The 22,887-nt window shown below is 30.4% G+C and overlaps 2 protein-coding genes across 2 annotated transcripts in view; both read left to right on the forward strand.

Annotated features, from left to right (window-relative positions):
• Positions 1–3,182: 3,182 nt before the first annotated feature.
• Positions 3,183–22,887, forward strand: part of LOC107442868 (probable acyl-CoA dehydrogenase 6) — a 26,005-nt gene continuing 6,300 nt past the window's right edge. Inside the window, exons 1-6 of the mRNA XM_016056529.3 lie at positions 3,183–3,421; positions 7,721–7,841; positions 8,622–8,748; positions 10,602–10,699; positions 16,152–16,310; positions 18,696–18,866. Coding sequence (XP_015912015.1) covers positions 3,278–3,421; positions 7,721–7,841; positions 8,622–8,748; positions 10,602–10,699; positions 16,152–16,310; positions 18,696–18,866 — 820 coding nt within the window. The 5' untranslated portion in view covers positions 3,183–3,277. The remainder of the gene's footprint in view (positions 3,422–7,720; positions 7,842–8,621; positions 8,749–10,601; positions 10,700–16,151; positions 16,311–18,695; positions 18,867–22,887) is intronic.
• Positions 18,967–19,788, forward strand: LOC139425958 (glycogen phosphorylase-like). The gene is made up of 3 exons (XM_071182960.1): positions 18,967–19,068; positions 19,174–19,380; positions 19,540–19,788. The coding sequence occupies exons 2-3, from the start codon at positions 19,183–19,185 to the stop codon at positions 19,786–19,788; spliced, it is 447 nt and encodes a 148-aa protein (XP_071039061.1). The 5' UTR covers positions 18,967–19,068; positions 19,174–19,182.

Here is a 22,887-nt window from a genome sequence, read left to right on the forward strand (position 1 = left end):
ATATATATATGGCTGTTAACTTCCGCCGGTGAATGTTGCCAATCACATAGTCGCTTTGGTAAATGTTCGAAATAGTATATACTAGGTCTAGTTAAGAGTCACTGCTCGGTATACTTTTGCCCGGAATACTCTACACTGATGTTTTTTTAAGGTTCAGTGCTATTGCCCGGTACTCCGAGTACTGATGCTTCTCTTAATCTATCCTCAGCAGATATTAAAATATCGAATAAAATAATAATGTCAACGAATAAATTAATATCAAATCTCATATAACAAACCTTTCGGACATTATGTGATTGTTGTTGTTGACATTCACCAGTGAAAGTCGACATTCTCTTGATTTCTATTATTCACGATAACATATGCATAGATTAGTTATGTTTAAAATGATGCTTATTAAGCTTTTTTAAGCGGTAAATATTGTGCCCACACTACGTCTGTCTATCCTCTACTCATCAATTTATGAATGATATTTATATTAAAAAGTAGCTTTATCTTTGAAATTTTGCTATTTAAATTTGCCTGGTAACAATTTATTAAACTTGAAACTGTCGATTATAAAATCCCACCTAAAAAATTATTCTTTTTGCGCTACTAGGAAACAACGATGTTCTTGCAAAGGAAGCAGAAGTCGTTGAAATGGATTAAAATTATGCCACGATTAATAATGTATTCTGAGGTTCTAAGAAATTTTCGTGACAGTCTGATTTAAGCTCTCAATAATACTGACTAAGATCTATATCACGAATTCATATCATTATGAATCTGGTGGAGGAAAATTGGTGTTCAATAAAACAGCTGGGTTTTAATTTTAGTTGTAAGATATAAAATAGTTAGTAAGTTATTTATACCTTTATGTCTTCCCGTTTATAATTTTTTATAACCGTCGTTGAACATCCAGCCCAATTTTTTACGACTGCTATTGTTCAACTCCGTAGCCTTGTAATTTTGAACTAATCCAGAAGACGAAATTCCTGGAGCAGTTCCCCAAGAGGTATTGATTTGTTTTGGGAACATGGAGGATTTTGCGACTCGACAGATTTAACGTGCATCAGTCACCATTTACAACACGGGGATCTTCGGCCGGCGGGGATAGAACCCATAAATAATAACCTGTTTATAATAAAAAAATTTTCTTCCACATGATATTGTTGGTGATTTATTCAATTTTTATCTTTGAGCAATCAATTTATTGATATTTCCAAATAGCGCCAATCTCTAAACATCTGTCTCATTGACACTGTCCAACGCATGTATCTGTTGTTCTATCAGACCCAATTCTGCGTCTATCAATGTTCAACTACGTAGCCTTGTAATTTTAAGCTAAACCCACAAGACAAGGGAACTCATGGATCAAGCATTGGGACAAACTAGGCTTCGAGGAGGACATTTTGATGGAGGTTTTTTTAATGGAAGTATTGAGATAAAGACCACGTTTTTGTGGTTGGTCATTAATGAGTTAACGAAAAAATAAATAATTAATTAAAAATAATTGTAGGAAAATGAACTACGTTTTTCTGTAAAAATTTTTTTTTTAATAAATAGTTCATATAAAGAGTGGCTGGCTAAATAAGTTAACACAAAAAAAAAATTAATTGCATTCTTCTGTAATGTAATTTTCAATGCATATAATTTTCAATGAACAGCTCACATAAAGACCCATTTTTATTGCTGGCCATTGGTGAGCAAACAAAACATAAATAAATAAATAAGTAAGTAAGTACATTTGTAATAAATGAACTACGTTCTTCTGAAAGGAATGCAATTTTTTTAATAAACAGCTGATATTAAGACCACTTTTTATTGCTGGCCATTGACGAGCTAACAAAAAATGAATAAATAAATATGTAAGTAAGTACATTTGTAATAAAGGAACTACGTTCTTCTGAAAGGAATGCAATTTTTTAATAAACAGCTGGTATTAAGACTACTTTTCATGACTGGCCATTGACGAGCTAACAAAAAATAAATAAATAAATATGTAAGTAAGTAAATTTGTAATAAAGGAACTACGTTCTTCTTAAAAGAATGCAATTTTTTAATAAACAGCTCATTTAAAGATCACTTTTTATGGCTGGCAACTATAGGTAACAATAAATATAAGGTAACAATAAATGGGTAATAATATGAGTAACAATAAATAAATAAATTTGCAATAAAATGAAATACTTCTTCTTTAAAGAATGTAATTTTTTAATAAACAGTTGAAGTAAAGACTACTTTTTATGGCTGGATATTAATGGGTTAGCAAAAAAAAAAAAAAAAAAAAAAAAAAAAAAAAAAAAAAAAAAAAAAAAAAAAANAAAAAAAAAAAAGAGAAAATATCAGTCAAACCCCGCTATAGTAAACATGGTTTATAATGTACTCCCAAACATAGTGAACGAAATGTTCGCTTTACCATACACATACACATTACCACACACATATGATATTATTTTTGTGGATATGGTGAACCAAAAGAAGAGAGGATATTGGATATTATGGGCTTTTTTTGTTGTCTTCAACTGTTTTTTTCCTTCATTTTTTGGCAATTTTGAAATTCGTACACAAAATACACATACCGATTTTTTAGAACCATCTATTGAGTGGAATGTAGGCCTTTTTTCTTGTTTGCGTCTTCCATCTCAGTTTCCCATCCCAAAATAAAGGCCATCCCTAAATTGTTTGTAAGCAAGCCGAAGAGTAATAAAAAATAAAAGTTAACACATTTTTTGTTGCTACATATTCATTTTTAATAATTTTTGTGTTTCTTTTTATGGGTCATTTATTTAAATAATGTTTATTAAAAAGGAGCTGTTCGGAAAAATGAGTTAAAATTGTTTGAAGTACGGATATAGTGAACCGAAATTTCAGTCCCTTGAAGGTTCACAAAAACGGGGTTTGACTGTAATTAAAATAAATAAATAAATAAATAAATTGGCAACAAAATGAATTTCGTTCTTCTGCAAAGAATATAACATTTTAATAAATGATTAATAAAAAAACCACTTTTTTTGTGGCCGGTTATTATTGGGTTAACAAATAAACTATGCAATAAAATGAAATATGCTCTTCTGTAAACACTGCGATGTTTCGAAAAACGCTTTTAAACTGAAACATTCATAGATGGAAAAAAAAAAAGTCTGAATTGTCATTAGAAGTTAGTATTGGAACACCTGCTACGTAATAAATGATTTTGTATTTTTACTGTTGAATCCACCAGAGGTGTTTCAGCGCTATCTAAAATTGAACTATCATTTGCTTCCTGTCAAAGTATCATCTATTTCGTTTCACCACTATGTCAGCTCGTTATTTGGTGAAATTGGGTCGATGCTCTTACTGTTATGCCAAGGGCAGGCAACTTCACGAAGCATCTCCTCATATGAAAAATACTCTCACATTCACAGAACAGCACGATGAGTTGCGACAAACAGTGAAAAAAGTAAGTTGCCTTTGTGAAATTTTTTAATTAAAACCACTTAATTATTTTGAAAAAAAAACCCCACAAAATATCAATATATTTTTTTAATTTTATTAACGCCAAACATACCATAATCAGTCAAATAACCGTTTAAGAACTTTTGCATCGACAATGCTCTTATCATCTTATCGTTTTTGTACATTGAACTCAATGACTTTTTCAACAATTATATGCAGTTAATATTCTATTATTATTATTTTTTTTTTTGCGTTTTGTTTGTTTCGAATAATACTTGTCGTAAATTTCTACCACAACCTGTCATTTGACCGGGAGAACAATTTATTGCTTTATAAGGTAATCTGATCAGAAATGACGATGCCATGCGTGTCCAACGTATTGCATCCGATGAGTTGCACATTTCTACAAAGACTGTTGCGTAGTCAGTTCAATCAGAATAACTGTGAATTCAAATTTCAAGAAAATACCTAACATTTTAGATAGGCATTTTTGTGTAAGAAAAGGTGACAATTATAATTCTTATATATTCTTATAATTATAAGAATAATTATAAGAATTACGGAAATAATAATAAGTGGAAGAAATATGTTTGCGGAAAATGTACATTGGAAGTACCCTGTATATATAAAAAATGCGTTGACCAATGAATTAAAAATTCTTATTCTTTATGTTTGTAATACATAAAAATTATATACATTTTTGTTTGATTATAATAAAGTTCTTTTTAGTGTATTTCCTTCCTCACTTCCATATTTCATACATTCAATCAAAAGTTCGGTTATTTGACCGGCAATGGTAGAAATAGGTATAGATTAAGTGTTGGTATATTTAGTGTTAAGTTATACATGTTTTCAAACTTCTGTTTTTGACAAAGTAATCTGTTCTAACCAATTTCCTTAGATTATGAAAGAGTTAAGTTCAGTAAGAAAGCATGTTAAAAACATTTTCAAAACAAGTATTTTCCCGGCATAAAGAAAGTAATGTGCTTGATTATTAAAATAGAAAACTAATTTATCAAGACGAAACTTTTATGAAATGTTTCATTAACGAGAAGTAAGTTTTGTAAAAAAACTCACTGAATATGATTTTGTATAAGATTGGTTTTATAACATTCACTAAACTATTACTAATTAAAAAGCGCAAAAGCATGAAAATTCAATATATTACAAATATCAAGGTTTAAATTTTAGAATAAATGAAAAAATAAAATAATTTCTCAAACAATATTTTCCAAAAAGTCATCGCGATCTACAGATTGGAAAACTTTCATTTCTAGAATTTGTTTCTGTATTTAAATGCAATTTCAGAAAAATGCAAGGAATACTATTAAAAAATTAATTTATTTTCAGTACTTTTTATTGAGTAGAATTCATTTCTGTAACAATGTAATCATGTCGAAATTTCAACCATTTTCTGACAAGTTGGAGTGCTTAAATTCCAGCTAAGGTTCAATGAACGATGACAATGGAAGTTTCACTTGCTTCATGACCTTTACGAGCAGAGTATATTTAAATTTATTTTATTTTGTAGATATCATTAAGCAGATGACTCATTTGTGGGTTTACGACTATCAATATTCAACTAAAATGAAATCAAAATTAGGAAATTTTAGATCTTTTGTAATGAGATATTTAAGTCATCTTGAGATTAGTTCAGTACATTGGCAAAAAAAATTATGAAAAATAGAGATTTCTAATAAAACAATAAAATGAAACAGTATGTGTGTTTTTTCAGCAAAGGTTTTGTTTTATTTTTTAGCTGATTTGGGCAGTTGACTCATGTTTTGGGTTTACAATTATCAATTCCGAAGAAGCATTGTAATTTCTAACCCGATCCAGAAGACAAGGAAACTCCTGAATTGCCTGAACAAGCATTCTATGATGGAACTAACCCACTTACATTAAGAGAAAATCACATCTCACGGTTAGCCTAACTATTAGAGAACCCTTGATCACTACCACTCAAGTTATTATAAGTAAATAATGTGGTCAATGTGAGTCTGGAATAGAATTCGTATCGATCATCTAGCATTTCAACTTGGGATATACCACCATTTGGAGATCGGCAGTCTGAACCACTTCGATTCAAGCAAAATATAATGTTACCAAAGTGAAGTTATCCTCAATTGAAATTCCGATCACTTTAAGACTAGCAAGAGCACTTAAATATTAACTAAAGCTCTATGTTGGAAGACATACAAGGGCGCCGGCAGCGGGGTGCAAGGGGGTGTACTTGCACCCCCCTGGCATTTTTTTAAAAAACAATTAAAGAGATACAAAAAAATTCTGTTATAAAACTTTTTAATTAAACATATTTTTATGGAAAAACAAATAATTAAGTAATTATTGATACATAACAATTAAAAAATTGTTTAATCAAACAAGAATTGTAATCGTCTTGTTTGCTGTCCAAATATGTTTTTAACTTTTTCAATGAATTCTGAGTCATCTTTGATTCTTTTCTTATGCACACTGAGCATTCACAAACTTGGCAGATATCTGAGGTATATTTTTAAATTTCTTTTAATAAAATGTAAATAATATTATATTTTCTATTAGTTATTCAGTTTAACAAAGGTGTATAACACAAGCTGACTTCTCGCAACTGTAAAACTTCATCAACACAATAAATACCAATGTTAAGCGTGCACAAACACGTTAGTATACGAAACTACTGTTTGTAGTTATTTGTGCTTTTAAGTCAGTAGCTATGCCAGCGCGATCGCCTCTGGGCAAAACTTGTAAGTACAAGAAATTCGTACTTTTTTAAAAATATCTTGCTAACAATGAAGAAATGTATCTTGAAAAAAGGAACAGATGAAAGTATATGTAATAATAAAACAAACTGTAATAGCAGAATATTTAAAAAGATTTTCGGGGGGAGGGGAGGGTAGTTTGATAGAGGGTTGCACCCCCTTTTATATTATTTTGCCGGCGCCCTTGAAGACATAATATATTTTCGGATCTCAAAAAACAATACGAATTCCGCATCCTGCTTGCACCGACCACAGTGCTGACGTAAAATATCCTCAGTGGTAGACGAATCATGGATTAGAATAGAGTCTCCTCGCCGTTAGGCTGACCGTGGGAGGTTTCAGTAGTTTTCCTCTCCATGTCACGGAAATGCAGGCTTGTTCCATCAAAAAAAGTCAGCCTAGAAGGTTTAATTTCTTCCAATACTTGATCCAGGAGTTTCCTTGTCGTCTGGATTGGGTTCAAAAGTACAAGTCTACAGAGTTGAGCATTAGTAGTCGTAAGCCCAAAACATTGGGTCAGTTGTTCAACGACGCAGTTATAAAGTAAAATATAAATTTCAACATTTCAGAAAATAGAGTAATCAAATGTTTTCACGATTTTCATTTTCAAAAGTTTGGTGTTTTTTTTCTTTAACAAATTAACAGACAAATAAATGAAAATTAGAAAATCATAAAATGAAATCAAAATTTTGAAAATTACACTTTTAAAGAAAATTAAAAAGGAGAATTAATTCTGCTTATGCCAGAACAAATATAAATAAAATAAAAAGTGGTAGCGCAAGTATTTGATCTTTAGCAATTAATTTTCAGAAATTAGATGGTTCTTATTCCAATAATAAAAAATTGCTTTTATATTTAATCACAGCTACGAGACTGATTAATTTCTTAAGATTGAATGAAAATTAAAGAAAAAAAAAGGAAGAAGTTGTGATTGCCTTGTAACTATCACTGGTTAGCCGATGGTCAAATACTTTTTCTTTCTGGATTGACTCCGTTAAACGCCACAACATGATTTGAAAATCACGGGTTGCAAAAACTGTCTCAATTGATGTTTGTCGTCTGATTAATTTTCATATCCTGCCTATGTACGTGTTTCGAGACGTCACAAAATACTCTTCCTTCTTCTTCAGCATTCATATTTATATTGAAATCACAATCCAGCCAGTAATTATACATTAATAATAAAGGAATATAAAAATACTTTAATTTATTATGATGTAAATACATTAAAAATGAATGCTAGTGAAAATAAAAATAAAAACAGCAGCTGTCGCCACAGCAACGCATGTAATATCGATGCATGCGCACTGCTTACTATTACTCTTGAATACAGTTGAAAAGTGTGATGACGTCCAAATAAGTTGCGCACGCCATCAGACCTATAATAAGACCCATTTTGCCAATGGGTAAAAACGCAATACTTGAGCTATAAACTTTTCCCCCTTCACGTCCTTACGTAAACATTACTTTTTTTAAAGTTCACTTACTAAATGTTGCTTTTTAAAATTGCTATTTTATTATTTATGAACTAAACTTCATTATTTAAGGTAATTGAGAATGACGTCAACCCTTACGCAGATCAGTGGGAGAATGAAAGGTGTTTTCCTATTAAAGACGTCTATCGAAAATTTGCAAATGCTGGACTCCTTGGAATAATGACCAAAATAGGCATGTTATTAATTTCACTCCTTCATTTTTATTTACCTGATAATTAGGCCTAATCAGAGATGGAGGTAGGTACTTTATTTACGTCGCTAATCAATTGGCTATTGGTGATAGTTCCGAAAACATCCCTGAGGGGGATCCGAAGACATGCCATCGCAATTTCAATCCACTTCAGAGGGGATGACTCCCCTGCTTTGGCAACCTGACGACCCACGCACGAAGTCGAGAACTTTACGTTAGAACAGCTTAACGAGGACTGATACCGCATACCCTCGGTCCCTATGCAGACTAATCTAAGTGGTCATCCACCCGCTTACTGAACGCAGTCAGTGATGCTTGGCCTCGGTGATATGCTGGGAACCGTGTCTTAACAATCAGTCCACTACAGGACAAATATTTTGTGAAGCATAAACATATTTTTCAATTAGATTTAATAACACGTTTTATTTCAATGAAATTTAAATATTTTCTAAATTAAGAAAAACTATTGTTGGCAATAATATATTTTTTGCCATCGAAGAATATCCACATACGTTTGCATAAAAGCTAATTTTAAATTTCAGTTAAGATTTTTCAAATTCTCATTCGAAAATTAAAAAAAAAATGTTCTCATTTAATTAATAATCACACGACATTTTGCCAAAATGAGATTTTGCAGAGGCGTACACTTTAATCCTCCAGCCAGTCATTTATTTTCTTAACTATTTTTATAATGGATTCTTTTTTGATTTATTCAAAATAGGAAAATATTTATTTATCTTAATTTGTTTGTCTCTTAAACAGAAAATGGTGGATTAGGCTTAGACTACTCTTACAAGGTTGCGTATATCGAAACATTAAAGGATATCAACTGTATAAGCATACCTTTTTCCATCCTGGCTTCTGATATTGCAATCGAAGGCTTATCGAAGTAAGTATGACATTTTAAACCAATGTTATTTAAGCAATAATATATATATCTGTGAAATTATATTTATTCGATATTTTAATATCTGCTGTGGATGGATTAGGAGAAATATCAGCGTTCGGAGTACCTGTTAATTGTATACTGGGCAGTGGCACTTGGCCTTAAGAAAACATTGATGTAGGGCTATCGGGCAAATATATAACAGGCAGTGGCACTTAACTGAACCTAATATATACTTCAGACCATTTACCTTATCAGGTGATACTATACAGCTTTATTGCTTTTATGTGACTGAAACCGGTTTGCACTTGGCTGCGTTCGTGTATCAATGGGTTAAATTAGACGATAGATAATATAAATTTGACGATTGAATAAATGAGACGATTGAATAAATGAGACGATATATTATATAAGTATAGAATATTTATTATATCAAGCATTATATTAGTATATTATAATAATTAAATCAAATTATTAGACTCACTGTAGTTTTTTAATAATAACATGATATGCACGACGATTTTATATGCAATAAATTTATATTTAAACATACTTGTAATGAGCTTTTATTTAGAAGAGTTTTTTTTATACTTCCTATTTGTATTTATTACGTATTGCATTACAATGTTAACCAATTGATACACGAATGTATAAGCAAGCGCATAAAAACGATACAGCTGTATAGAGTATCACCTGATAATTATAATTTTACATAGAATCTTATAGCGCGTCTAAAAATATGGCTAGGGATTGTATATTGCGGCAGTTTTACAGGTTGGATCCATAACTTCACGACGCAGCGTAAGCAGTCACGTTTTGAGGACAACTTTAGATTGGTATGGGGACGAAGGCACAATGTCCAGAAATGAACCTTTCTGGATAAGTTAGATCACTGAATGAAGTAGATATTTTTTTAAATTAAAATATTTGAAAAAAATGTCTTCTATGAATGTTTCTTAGCAGATGATGAACGAATAGTGATTTTAATTATTATTGTTTTATACATTGCATTTGTTAGTACGACATTTGAGTCACTGAGCATGAAAAGTCCCCGAATTCAGCGATAAAAAACGCTATTTGGCAGTTCATTGGAAAATGATGTTAACGGGCTGTAATATAGGTTAGCGTCTCCGCACATTGCACATGCAACGCTGAATCAAAACTCGGGTCAGTAGTGTTAATAATTTGGAAGTTATGAGGCTTTTTTATGCATAAAAAGTATTAGTTTTGACAGTAAAAGTACTGAACAAAACAACTAATTACAAAATTACGCAAGGGCTTAAAATTAGTCGTAATTAAAAAAAACAACTTACTAATCAATTTTTTTGAAGCAAAAGAAAACGAAAATTTGACAAAGAATTTTAGATATACTCTCGATTTCTCGAAAACCTTGTTTTTCCCTTTTGGCATTACATATCCACCTAATGTTAAATTGAATTCCTTTGTCGAAGGGTTTCTTCTCAAAACCTTTCTGTGTCGAATTTTCATTGAATTTTTTCGGAAAAATCACAAAACAAGTTCATCGTAAAACAATTGTTTTCTATTTAATGCATAACTGTTCTTGTCTTACTTTTGTATTTAGTTGTATTTTGTATTTATACTGTTGTATTTAGTCTTATAGTCAACTATCATTACATTTAATAGTAGTTATTCTTATGTTTCTTTCTACTTTTAAGTGTAATATTTTAGAATATATTTTTTTTTTTACTTTTTAGAGCATATTTAGTTCTAAACTTGCTATCACGAAAACTCGCTATTTCGAAATTCTTTCAGCGTCCCTGCAATTTAGAGATATCGAAAGGTATTATGCCTTTCTAACTCAATTAATCACTGAAATGTCTTGTGTTCAATCTTAGATTTGGAAATCAGGAGCAGAAAAAGGAATTCTTATCCCCTTCATTAAGAGGAGAGCGCATATCATGCATTGGAATACGTGAAGATTCTGATGTTAATAGTAAGTGTTTTATTCTTATTTACAACAGATTTGAACATTTCTTCTGTCCTTTACTACCTGATTTCGTATAAGAAATGTACGTATGGGCAGGTTTTGTATAAATACGCCAGAATCAAAAAGTACGTGCCGTTTCTGTATTAGAACTAAACTTTATTTTATTTTATAATCGGCGTTGAACAACCGGCAAAATTCTGAGTTAATGACTATTTATGTTTAATGCCTTTTAATTTTGAAGCTAACCCAAAAGACTGGATAAATCATTTCACTTTATAACCGTCGTTGAGGTCGTTGAAACGTTTGATGCATATTTTAAGTTTAAAAATAATGTTAAATTTTAATGCAGAACTCTTTTTTGCTAAAGCGATACAATTAAGAACTCAAACATGAAAATGTAGAAAAAAAAACTACAACTGATAAACTCAATATTTTTTAAATATGAAAATTTATAAAAAATTTCACCTAAACATTGAAGGAAAAAAAGGGTTTAGATAAAAAAAAACATATTCATTATTAAAATCATAAGAACTTTTGACAAGATTCGTGCTATTTTGCTTTTTTATTACAAAAACTTGTTTTTCTCAAAACAAAAATTTTGCATCGAAATGAAAATTGACCAAGTTCCATGCGCTATAATTTCATGGAATAATTTGATGATTACCCCATGAAACTTTTTGACATACTCTCTAGATCAAGGGTCCCCAACCCTATGCCCACGGGCACCATGGAGCCCGTCAATCTGTCTAAGTGTGCTGCTTGTGCCCAATTATAAAATATTTCAGTTTTCTATTTTCCCATAAAATACTATGCAATTTTTTTTGCTTTTACAATATTGATGATAAACACAAGAAAAAGCCCTTCCAGGATGGTGAGTTGTTGAAAGAAGCATTTTTTACTGATGCTGATTGCTTATTTGAAGGATTTTCCAACAAACGTGAGATCATGTCAGCAATACAAGGCTTACAGTTATCGGATAATACTGCTACAAGAAGAATAGGAGCTATTTCAAAAGATATGCAAACGCATTTGAAGAATGATTTGGAAATATGTGATTTGTTCTCACTACAATTTGACGAGTCTACAGACATAGCAGAAGACACAGCACAGTTGGCAGTCATGGTGAGAATGGTATTTATTGATTTGACAGTAAAAGAAGAGCTACTAAAAATATTGCCCATGAAAGGACAGACAACAGGTAAGGATATTTATAAAACATTCATAACAAATGCAAGTTTGATAAACATGCCTCTCCAGTATTTGTCTCCGATAACCTCTGATGGGGCACCAGCAATGGTGGGAAGCGTGAATGGTTTTATTGCTCTCTGTATAAATGATGTGTCATTTCCAGATTTTCTGTCGTATCACTGTATTATCCACCAGGAAATTTCGTTCGGTAAAGTACTACCATTTGGACACGCAATGAAAATTATTACCAAAATAGTCAACTTAATTCGAGCAGCTCCTTTGCAACATCGACTTTTCAAGGCCCTTTTACAAAATCCTTATGATGCTGACCTCATTTTACATACTGAAGTACGCTGGCCCAGTAAGGGCAAAGTACTTGATAGATTAATACATTTAATTGGAGAAATAAAAAATTATCTTGCAGTAAAAAATCAAATATTTTTAAAACTAAGAGATCCTCTTTGGCTAGCAGATTTGTCTTTCGTAACAGACATAACGGAAAAACTAAATAAACTTTGAATTTGGAGTTGCAGGGAAGGGACGGATATCACATTTGAAAATGAAGTCTCTTGTGCGTTTTCCGAACATGAAAAAAATGATAGGCGACAGTGAAATTGACTTATCAACATTTGTAATCAGCCTCCAATTGCTTCAAGATCAATTTGAAAAACACTTTTAACAATTTAATATCATCGAGCCTATGATCACCGTTTCCGTAAATACTTTAACCAACCGAATAAAAGCTACCGAAATAGCAACATACATTTCAGAATTTCTTCAAGTAAGGCGAGACGAAGTGGAGATAGAAAGTTTGGATTTTCAGAATGACATTATCCTCAAAATATTATATCAGATTACAAATTCTTGTATATAGTTGACAGCAATAAAATCCATTCTTAAAAAGAGCAGCATATAAAATAAAGTCGTTTTTTGGTTCCACAAACTTGTGTGAATCATTGTTTTCGACAATGAATATCATAAAATCACTATATAGATAACGACTTACAGATGAACACCTTGACGATTGCTTGTGAGCAGGAATTTCATCATATTCTATCAAATATGAAGCGGTGGCCACTGAAATGCGATGCCAAAGATCCTACTGACTGTATTTATATATATTTTATAAATAATTTTTATACTTCGTGTGTTTTGAAAGCAATTTAGTAATCATTTATTTTACAGAAGAATATTAATACAAATTATATTCGTATGATAAATTAATTTTTAAAATTAAATTTTTTGTGCATTACATGTAGTGTGTATTATTACCTATGTTTACCAACTATAAATTTATCTTAAAAAAATAAATTGTGCTCGCCATTCGACCGATATTCTGGTATTTGCTCTTAGGTATAAAAAGGTTGCTCTTGATCAATAAAAAATACTTGTAGAGCGAAAATTTCAAAATAGGGGTCACAAAATATTTTATAATCATTTCAATGTTCCAAAATGTTCATTGAGGGACGATTTTCATGTTTTTTTTTTTGCCATAACTTACTTTTTCTATGTATGGAAATTAGTAGTAAAATGTGTAAATTTTTTCCCTATAATTTGTAGAGAAATGTAAATAGAGTAGTTGAATTTAACAAATAATCTTTGAATTTAAAGAAACATTTAGCGCAAGGAGCTTATTTAAACTTCAAAATAAATCGACATTTTTTTAAAAAAATTTAAATTTTTCTTGTTATACCATGAATTATGCAACAAATTAATTTTTTTTATGTTCTGTACATGAATATGAACAATTTTTGCAAGTTAGCCTTAATAATAGAAATAAAAAAACAATTAATTAAAAAAAACTTCTTCAAAAATAAATGGACTTTGTAAGTTTGTTTCGATAAAATGCTTATTGAATAAAACTTTTTTTTTCGTTACAGATGCTTCATTAAATCCTTATATTTGTTGTCCATTTATTTATTTCATAGAGATGTAACTTTGAAAAATATTGTTTTGTTGGTTCCTACAAAATGTCCATTAAGAACTTATTTTTTAGCTTAAACAAACACACAGAAAATCTCAGTTTATTATGTTTATTTGTTTAAAATGCACATGTTGAATTGCTTTTTTGAAATTCTTTTAAAAGGAAATTTGTCATAAAATTTTTACCTTTGTCGAAAAATTTATTTATTCGGAAAAAAATTGTATGAATGTAAATTTTTGTCACGTGACATCATGAAAATAAATTTTCGTTTTACTATTTTTTTCTGTATTAAAAAATCGTTAGAGCAGTTGGATGTTCAACTTAATGTTACACTGTTTCGCCTCGCAAAAACTATAAGAATTAGGAACTAAAGAGAGCAGAAAAATATTTTGAATGTTTGAAGGAAAACTTTTCATTAAAACTAACTGCAGGTCATAAGAATGCAACTACAGAGTAAAAATTTTACGTGCTGAAAGAGTCATTTTTGTTAAAGAACACAACACGAGTTTTTTTGTTGAAATTCTAATTTGTGCGAAAGTTATTGCATTTTTAAATGTTTTTTTTTTTTTGCTCTTTGTTGCATTTTGTCTTGTAGCGTGAAAAATATAAGACTTATAAATTGAAATTATGAAGGTATGTAGAAAAATGTACAAGGAGTACAATGCATTAAAATTTTTTGGATTCGATTATTAGCTCGAGAATCATCAACTGCTTAGTTTGTAGTGAAAAATAGCTATGTGGGCTGATCTACAGCTCGCTGAAATGTAAATGCAGAGTTGAAATTTTACGTGTTGAAAAGGCCATTTTTATATAAACTTATTTAAAAAGAATTTCAAAAGTCCAATTTTGTTTAAAAGTCATTACAATTTGAAATATTTTTTCGTGACTATTTTTTCATTTTTTTGTTATTTTGAATAAGTAATATTTATCCATTGCTGTAGAAGCTTTTTTATCTCCTTCGAGATCTTCATTTCATAAGCTCGTGCTTCACTTGATTTCTCAATTAACAAAATTAATGAATAAATAAAATTTGGAGAAAGTGATTGGATGTAGAGATATGCAAATCTTAACATTTATAATGAAAGTTTTAAAAATATTAAAGACTCGAGAAAGATGAAAATCATTTCCGGTTTTAACTGTTACACAATATATGGTAATTGTTCAATGTGATTTTTTTTAATCTTAGAAAGGAAAAAAAATTCAAACAGACATAAATATATGTCCACAGATTTTTCTGAACGAAAAGCGAGTAAGCTGTGATCTCAATCTTTTTATCCCATTGAAAACTATCTTAATTAACACTAGATTGCCTAAGAAAGTCATTTTGACTGCTTTTAATTTCAATTAGAAAAACAATGATGTATACATTGACACAATTTCTTAGAATTTTGTGACTTTTTGAACAACATATAATTTTTTTTACTGTTAAAATTTACTATTAACTTGTTACATAACTGTAAATAATACAAAAAATTTTAAAAATTAATTTTAAACAAATTTATTGACGCATTCACAATCTAGTCATTTTGACTGCTTTTCGGCAATATTACTAATTTCCCGTCTTCCTAGTGTTAAATATTAAGCATAATAAATTATATTTTCGTGCTTAATTCTTATCGATGAATATCAGCTTGTCTGTGTCTTCAAGTCTGCCTGCTAGCATCGTTTACAAGATAATCACATTCATGATGTTGGTCTGAAAATCGTGGAGCCTGACTTACTTCCTAACTAACAGAAAGGTTTGAGGGAATTTGATAACTTTATTGTTTTAAACCCATTATTAAACCTGTGTGTCAAGTCTATGATTGTAATGACTGTGAAAAAAATGTGCGGAAAAACGAGTAAGCTGCGTCCTCAATCTTTTTTTGCCATTGGAGGCTGCCTTATTTAAATACTTGGTACAATAAATCTTGTGCTCAAATCTAATTCTGTTCGATGAGTACCAGCTTGGTTTGTACTAATAAGCAGTCGGTGAGCAATGTTAACGATATTACCACAGTCATTCCGTTGGTGTAAAATTTGCGAGTCTCATCTTTTACGACCTTCTTAGTTGACAGCAGGTGTTTTCGAAAATTGGATAATTAGGTACTTGTAACTTGACAAGTAGTGGAGTGATTATGCCTAAGTACATGATTTAAATCAGATTTAATAGGATGCTTGCAAGGACGTCACGTGTGGGTGTGGAGCTTGATTGAATTTTGAATCTGCAAATGTCACGATTTACCACTTGCAGCTATCCATTTCCTTGATTTTAAAGCTGGGAAGTTGAGCTTATTAAAGAAAACACTGAACATGTCTTTTACATATTATGCAACAATAATGGTGATCTTTTTTCCCCCTCTCCAGACACAGCGATGAGAACAGGAGATGACCTGATCCTGAATGGTCGTATAATGTGGGTAACTAATGGTGCACAAGCAGACTGGATGCTCGTGCTTGCAAATACAAGTAAAGGAGACCCGCAACTGAGCAAATCACTCATTTGTGTGCCTCTTGATATAAAAGGTAAGTTTTAAATGAATTTCAACGAATCGCATTTTTATTAAAGTATTCTGAAATTCATAGCCCATCATATTAGATTGTAAATGAAAGTGTGATGAAACATGATACAAATTAAACTGCAGTCGGACTTCTATTTAACGAACTACCATTTTGCGAATTTCTCTATTTTGCGATTTTTTTTTCGAGGATCCAAGAACATTTCGGAAAGTTCTTCCTTAAATAACTTCGAAATAGCGAAGTGAATTTTCTATTTAACAAGCTTTTCTTTGAAATCCGCTTTCCCTATATCCCAAAATAATTCAGAACATTTCAAACTTGTTAACGCATTTTAGGGCGAATTTAATTTTCGAAGCCACTTAACTTTTAGAGAAAGCAGTGAAATCCCTATTCCTTTTTGTTTGCATTTCAAACAGCAAAATCAGACAAAATTAACGGATTTTATCAGTAGAAGTTAAACTTAAGATGCAGCTGAACTTTTATACACAAATTTAGCCTTTTTTTAGTTGAAACTGTATGCAGCATGACAGTGTAACACTGAGTAACGTTTTACTCCATTCTTGCTTTCCATGCAGATTTCTTTTATGGTTAAGATTTATAAAATAAATAGTAGATACTAGATGACAAAATAAAGGTGTATCAATTACTATTTTAATTATATCCAGGGTTTATGACTTTAAAACCTGTTTTGTGTTTAAATATTTCAAAAGATGATTTTCTATTTAACGAATTTTTTATACAACGAACTTATTATCGGGAATTATCACCTTTGTAGAATAGAGGTCCGACTGTATTCTCTGAAATTCGTAACCTCGAATTTGATCTAAAACATGACTTCAAATTGAAATAACATACTATGTAATTCATAACTTCGATTTTGATCTAAAATGTGATCAAATAAGTATTTTTTTAAAATTGTATATTTCTGAAAATCATGCATTTTTGGCACATAATCGTAAAACGATGTAACTTTGTGTCTCACTCGTTTCTTAATTTTATTTAAATGGCATCTAATATATAAACTCTGATTAATAATAACAGTGTAACTATTAATAATGTAATTATTATTAATAATGTAATTATTAATAATGTAATAATTAACAATAGAATCAATAATCATAATATGATTCTTCTGAGTTGTAATAAATGTTTTAACCATTTTTAATTTCATTTCTTTTTACCTTCCTCCCATACATTTTTTAGGAAAATGAGACAAAATTTTTTTAAATATTAAAAAAAAGTAATTTAAAAATTTGAATTAAAATATTTTTGCTGAAATTTTAAACATTTTGTTAGTATATTCTATTACAAAAAGTTTTATTATGTGCTAGAATAAGGTTTTACTTGATTTTAATGAGCCATGGAGTAAAATCCTTCCAAAATTGTGACTCTTCCAAAGTCACAATTGTGACCTCTTCCAAAATTGTGACTTTGCCTTACAGGAAACTTTTTTTAAATTTTCCTTTCACCATTTGGAATTTTTATTTCACCATTTTTCATTTATCACTCTGAAAACGAGTAACGATTTTTTAAAACATTTAAGACTTTACGTTACAATCTAAGAAAGATCGAAAAAAAAAAACAACAATTTTATAGAATCAAAGAATCACTTAAGCAAATGTGTTTTTTCTAAGAAATAAAATTTTGATGGATTCTGCCTATTTTCTGTTTTTATTTTGAGTTTTTTTTCTAAAAAACTAACACCGCAATGTTTTTTTCTGTTACCAACCTTTAATGTCCCATTTTGAAGCATGTTTTTTATTTATTTATTATAAACATGGGAAAATTATTCCAACTTGTAATTCAAAATTTTTTTAATTGAAAATGCTGCAGAAATTCTGAAAAAAAAAATAGAATTATCTTTGTTTTAAACAAAACAAATAAAGTAAACAAGAATGGATTCTGCCTATTTCCTGTTTTTAATTTGGAGGATGTTTTTTTAAGAAACTAACACAGCAAAGTTTTTTTAACTTGTTAACAGCCTTCAATACCGCATTTTATGGCATATTTTTCTGTTTATGTATTAAAACCACAGGAAAATTATTCCGTCTTGTATATGAAAATTTCTTTATTTGCTAAGAAAATGGCACAGAAATTTTAAAGAAAAAAAACACAATTATTTTTGATTTAAACAAAGCAAAAAGCATAAAAGCAAAGCAAAAACATAAAGTAGGCAAAAATGTAATCTTTAAATTTATGAAATAAAGATACATAGATATTAACGAATAAAGAAAATTCAGTGGTGAAAGAAATCGATTTTGAAAGTTCGAGTGTATATTATAAGGTATTTCCATGATTAATAAATTTAAAGATTGGAAAAGAATTTAAACGGGACAAAATTGCAATCAATTGAAGATTGTTCAGTAACTAATGTTCGTTTTTATTTTATAGGCATTTCTTGTAGTAAACTCCAATTAATGGGTACTCCGGTTTGTAGTACAAGTCAATTTTTGTTTCATAATGTCAAAGTTCCTACAAAGAATATAATTGGAGAAGAAGGTATGGGCTACAAATACCTAAAGGGAATGCTTCAAGATGAAAGACTATCTATTTCTGTCTACGGCATGTATAATTTTTAATTTATGGATTCTCTCTGTCTCTCTCTCTCTCTCTCTCTCTCTCTCTCTATATACATATATATATATATATATATAATTTTCAGAAAATTGGTGATGAGTGGATTATCCACCTAGAGCAACTGAAGAAAATAATACCATTCTTAAAGTCTTCTAGCTTCGTACAGAAAATACAACAAGTTAAAAACGTATGCCACTTTCTTTTATAAAATATTTCTTTTATTAACTGCAATCAAATGTTGAATAAATAACAATTTTATGAAAGAAAAATTAACCTTTTCTTCCCTCGACAGGAAAATAAAATGAAATTAGCTGATTTGATTGAGAAAGACTATGGCATAAAGTTAAATACTGAATCTATCTTTGACGTACACGTCAAGCGAATACACGAATATAAAAGGCAACTTCTGAATTTGCTGCACGTTATCACCATGTACAACAGAATTAAAGAGAAACCTAATGCTCCATTCGTTCCCCGTACTGTCATGATTGGGGGAAAGGTAATCTTAAATTTCTTTTCTTATTTGTTATTCAGATTAAAAATTCCATCGGTTATTGACATTTTGTGAAATCATTGCATATCTACCTTTAAATCATATTTGTAAAAAAAAACAGGCTGCAGGATTTTCAGTAACATTCACCCATATGTTTAATTTTAGGCCGCTCCAGGATATCACATGGCAAAGCAGATCATCAAGCTCATATGCAATGTTGGAAGAGTAATAAATAATGACCCAATAGTTGGTGACAAACTTAAACTTGTGTATCTAGAGAACTACAGAGTAACTTTGGCTGAAAAAGTGATTCCAGCTTCAGATTTGAGTGAACAAATTTCTTTAGCCGGCACTGAAGCATCCGGAACAGGCAATATGAAATTCATGGTGAAAACATTTTTGCAATTTGCGTGAATACAGGCTGTTNCACCAAGAATCTTTACGAGAAAACGAACAACGTCTAAAAAGTAAATCTATGTACGGATTCTATTATTTAAAACAGCAAATTTTTAATGTTTTTGTTCCAATCAACAGTAATAAAAAAAAAATAATTCAAAACGTCTTTCTTAATTTTTTGAAAAATGATGATGAAAATAATTATTCTTTTCAAAACTTTGTCATTGAGCATTTTCAAAAAAACTGTTTTGATCTCTCAGCTATATAAATTGCACCATGTTTTAATAATTGCACCAAGAATCTTTACGAGAAAACGAAGTTTCTTTTCGCCTGGAGGACAATGTAACGGTCATCTCTTGGTGTTGTTTTCCTTGGACGACTACCACCAACCTTCCGAACAGCTGTACCAGTAGTTTTAAAAGGCATTCCAAGCACGAAAACAACACTTTTGTTGATCCCGAACTCTTCGGCGACACTGGTCACACTACGCCCCTCCTCAAGCTTCCCAATCATTCTTCCTCGAGTAAAGCCGCCTAAATGATTTCTTGAAGACATGTTTCACAAAACAAATCACCTGCACTTGCAGCGAATGTCTTTAACTACGGTGCTCTTCATCCTTTTATCACAGCTTTGACCTGCGCGCGCTGGTCCACAAGGTTTAAGTACACTTACATCACCTACGACGTTTTATTTCTAAAATTTGCATACAAATAATCTTTCTACTGAATTGCGTGCATATTATATTGCAATTTCATGGCTATCTCATACTTTGTTGGGGAGCTGTGGCCGAGAAACCACTTGTTGCTTAAGTTTTGCACACCAGTGAATAATACTAAAAGAACTTTTTTTAAGAAAAATTAATAAATTGCATTGCTGTTAGCATTTTAAAATGACTTTGCACTAGCATTGACTGTTTTGTATAGTTAAAAAATTTAATTGAACTTCGAAATGTCATTTTCCTGGCATGTCCCAAACAATGTTTTCAATAATAACTAGCTTCAAAACTTCCCATAAATTTTTCAATATCTAATTTTTTTTAATCTCAACCAGTGTAAGCATTTCTAGAATATACGCAGAGTGTATTATTTACAAAAACTTCGTTTAAAATAATTTCTTCGGACAATAATTTGTTTGTCCCAAGAAAATCTGTCATTTTCCTGGCTACTTTTATTTAGTGGTTTATAACTAAAATAGATAGAGCCATCAATCAATATCTTATGTTAATAGATTGATTAGATACCCTCGTATATGAACATGTATAGTTGCATGAATAAAGAACCAATTTTCTAGTTCAAAATCTATTTCAAAAACTTTTTCAAGATGAGTAGGTTTTTGTGTTGTCATTTTCCTGGCTTCTTGAAATCATTAATAACATAAATTATATAGATTTATCTGAGATATTTTAAGAAATCTTGTTATTTTCTGGGGAATGTAAATTCCGCAGAAAACAACAGGACGAACTGTCATGTTTCCAAAGAATGACCCATAAAACGCGAAAATGGGTGATTCTTTGGAAACATGACAATTTGGACCGAGAAATTTCTTCAAATTTAAAGTCTTCAAAATAATGTAAATTTTTTTTGTATATTTATTTAGTTACATTTATTAATATATTACAGACAGCAGTGTAGTTTATTGACATTCGCCCTAGAAAAGAATTAAAATAGAAATTCACCAAATCTTGAATGCCAGGAAAATTACATATTAGCTTAGAAGTTTAAAAAACAGTCATTTAAAGTTAATAGTAAGTAACTCTACTTAAGTCTTTATGCTAGATGGACCATAAATTGCTTAAATTAATTATTTTTATCCGCTATAGAAAGAATCAAAAATGTTTTTGTTGATGATATGTACAGAATAAAATTGTGTATAATAATCAATCATAAAATGAAAAAATAACTTTGTTTACATTCAAGCATATTACAATTATACATAAACTTGGAATTAAGTTAATATTTGCTTTCCCTCTTTACAGTATACTGTTTAAAAAAATTTCCGGTAACACTTCAATGTCCTGGCATTCAAAAGCCAGGAAAATGACAGCCAGGATAATGACAAATTTGAAAAAGCTTCTATTAATCTTTTTATGTTAGTTTCTTTGCTATAAACAACTCCTAATTTATTACTAATTAATTATTCAAGTCGAAATGCTTTCTCACACTTTTAAAAGCCACATCAAGTTCTTAAATCTATTCTTGGATAAAGTATGCATAATTAAATGTAAACACATTTTCCCCCTATAATCTTCGTGGGAATCACTCGACCTTTTTCCTAAACTAATAGTAATTCTTAAGATTTCCCTTTTTCCCTAAAATATAACAAACTTGAGGGAAATTCTTTTGCTACTTTCCCTAGGATAAAAACTTAGGCACACAGATTTGGAGTGCGAATTTGAGCTCCGTCTTTGCTAAAAAATGCCTTGAATATACTAAGTAAAATATTTTTTTGCCTTCCAACTGCTATCTGCGTGGCCTAACAACACTCACCAGGACTGCTACCCTTTCATATATATATATATCGAAATCATCGTAAATATAATAGTAGAAAAGAAAAAGCTACTTTTAATTACTGATTTATTTTAGTATTTATCTTGAATGTATTCATGAATATAAAGTTTTTTTTATTTATTTCGAATCCTCTGTTGCTCAACTTGAAAGTATAATGAAAGAAAAAGTGTCTAGTGAATGAATGCAGAAACGTGTATGAATTGTTATTACACAGACGTCAAGTTGTTTAAAAAGAGGGGGTATGTGGAATGTTTTTTTTCTTCTTATTTCCCCCATTTTTTTTTAATGTTGAATCCAATATAACAACTTAGATTTCCCGCGCTCTTCGAGTTATGTAAAAGCGCTGGAAACCTTGGCCCTCCTATTATCCCTAACTGAGGTGGTCTATGAGTTTTCAAACGAAGTTATTAAAAAAATGAAAAACAGTGGGAGGTTAAAATTGTTTAACGCTCGTCACCTACTTTGTTTTTATTATTAGCGGTTCCCTTTCATATTTCACTCCCCCAGTTATAAAAAGAGTTCCTCGAAAGACCTCGATGTCTTCTTTTCGAGCCCTCGAGGAAAGGTTAAATGTTGGATGCTTTTTTTAATTCTGCCATAACTTGAAAAA

Source organism: Parasteatoda tepidariorum, chromosome 7 (genome assembly GCF_043381705.1).
Source record: "Parasteatoda tepidariorum isolate YZ-2023 chromosome 7, CAS_Ptep_4.0, whole genome shotgun sequence".
NCBI lineage: Eukaryota > Metazoa > Arthropoda > Arachnida > Araneae > Theridiidae > Parasteatoda > Parasteatoda tepidariorum.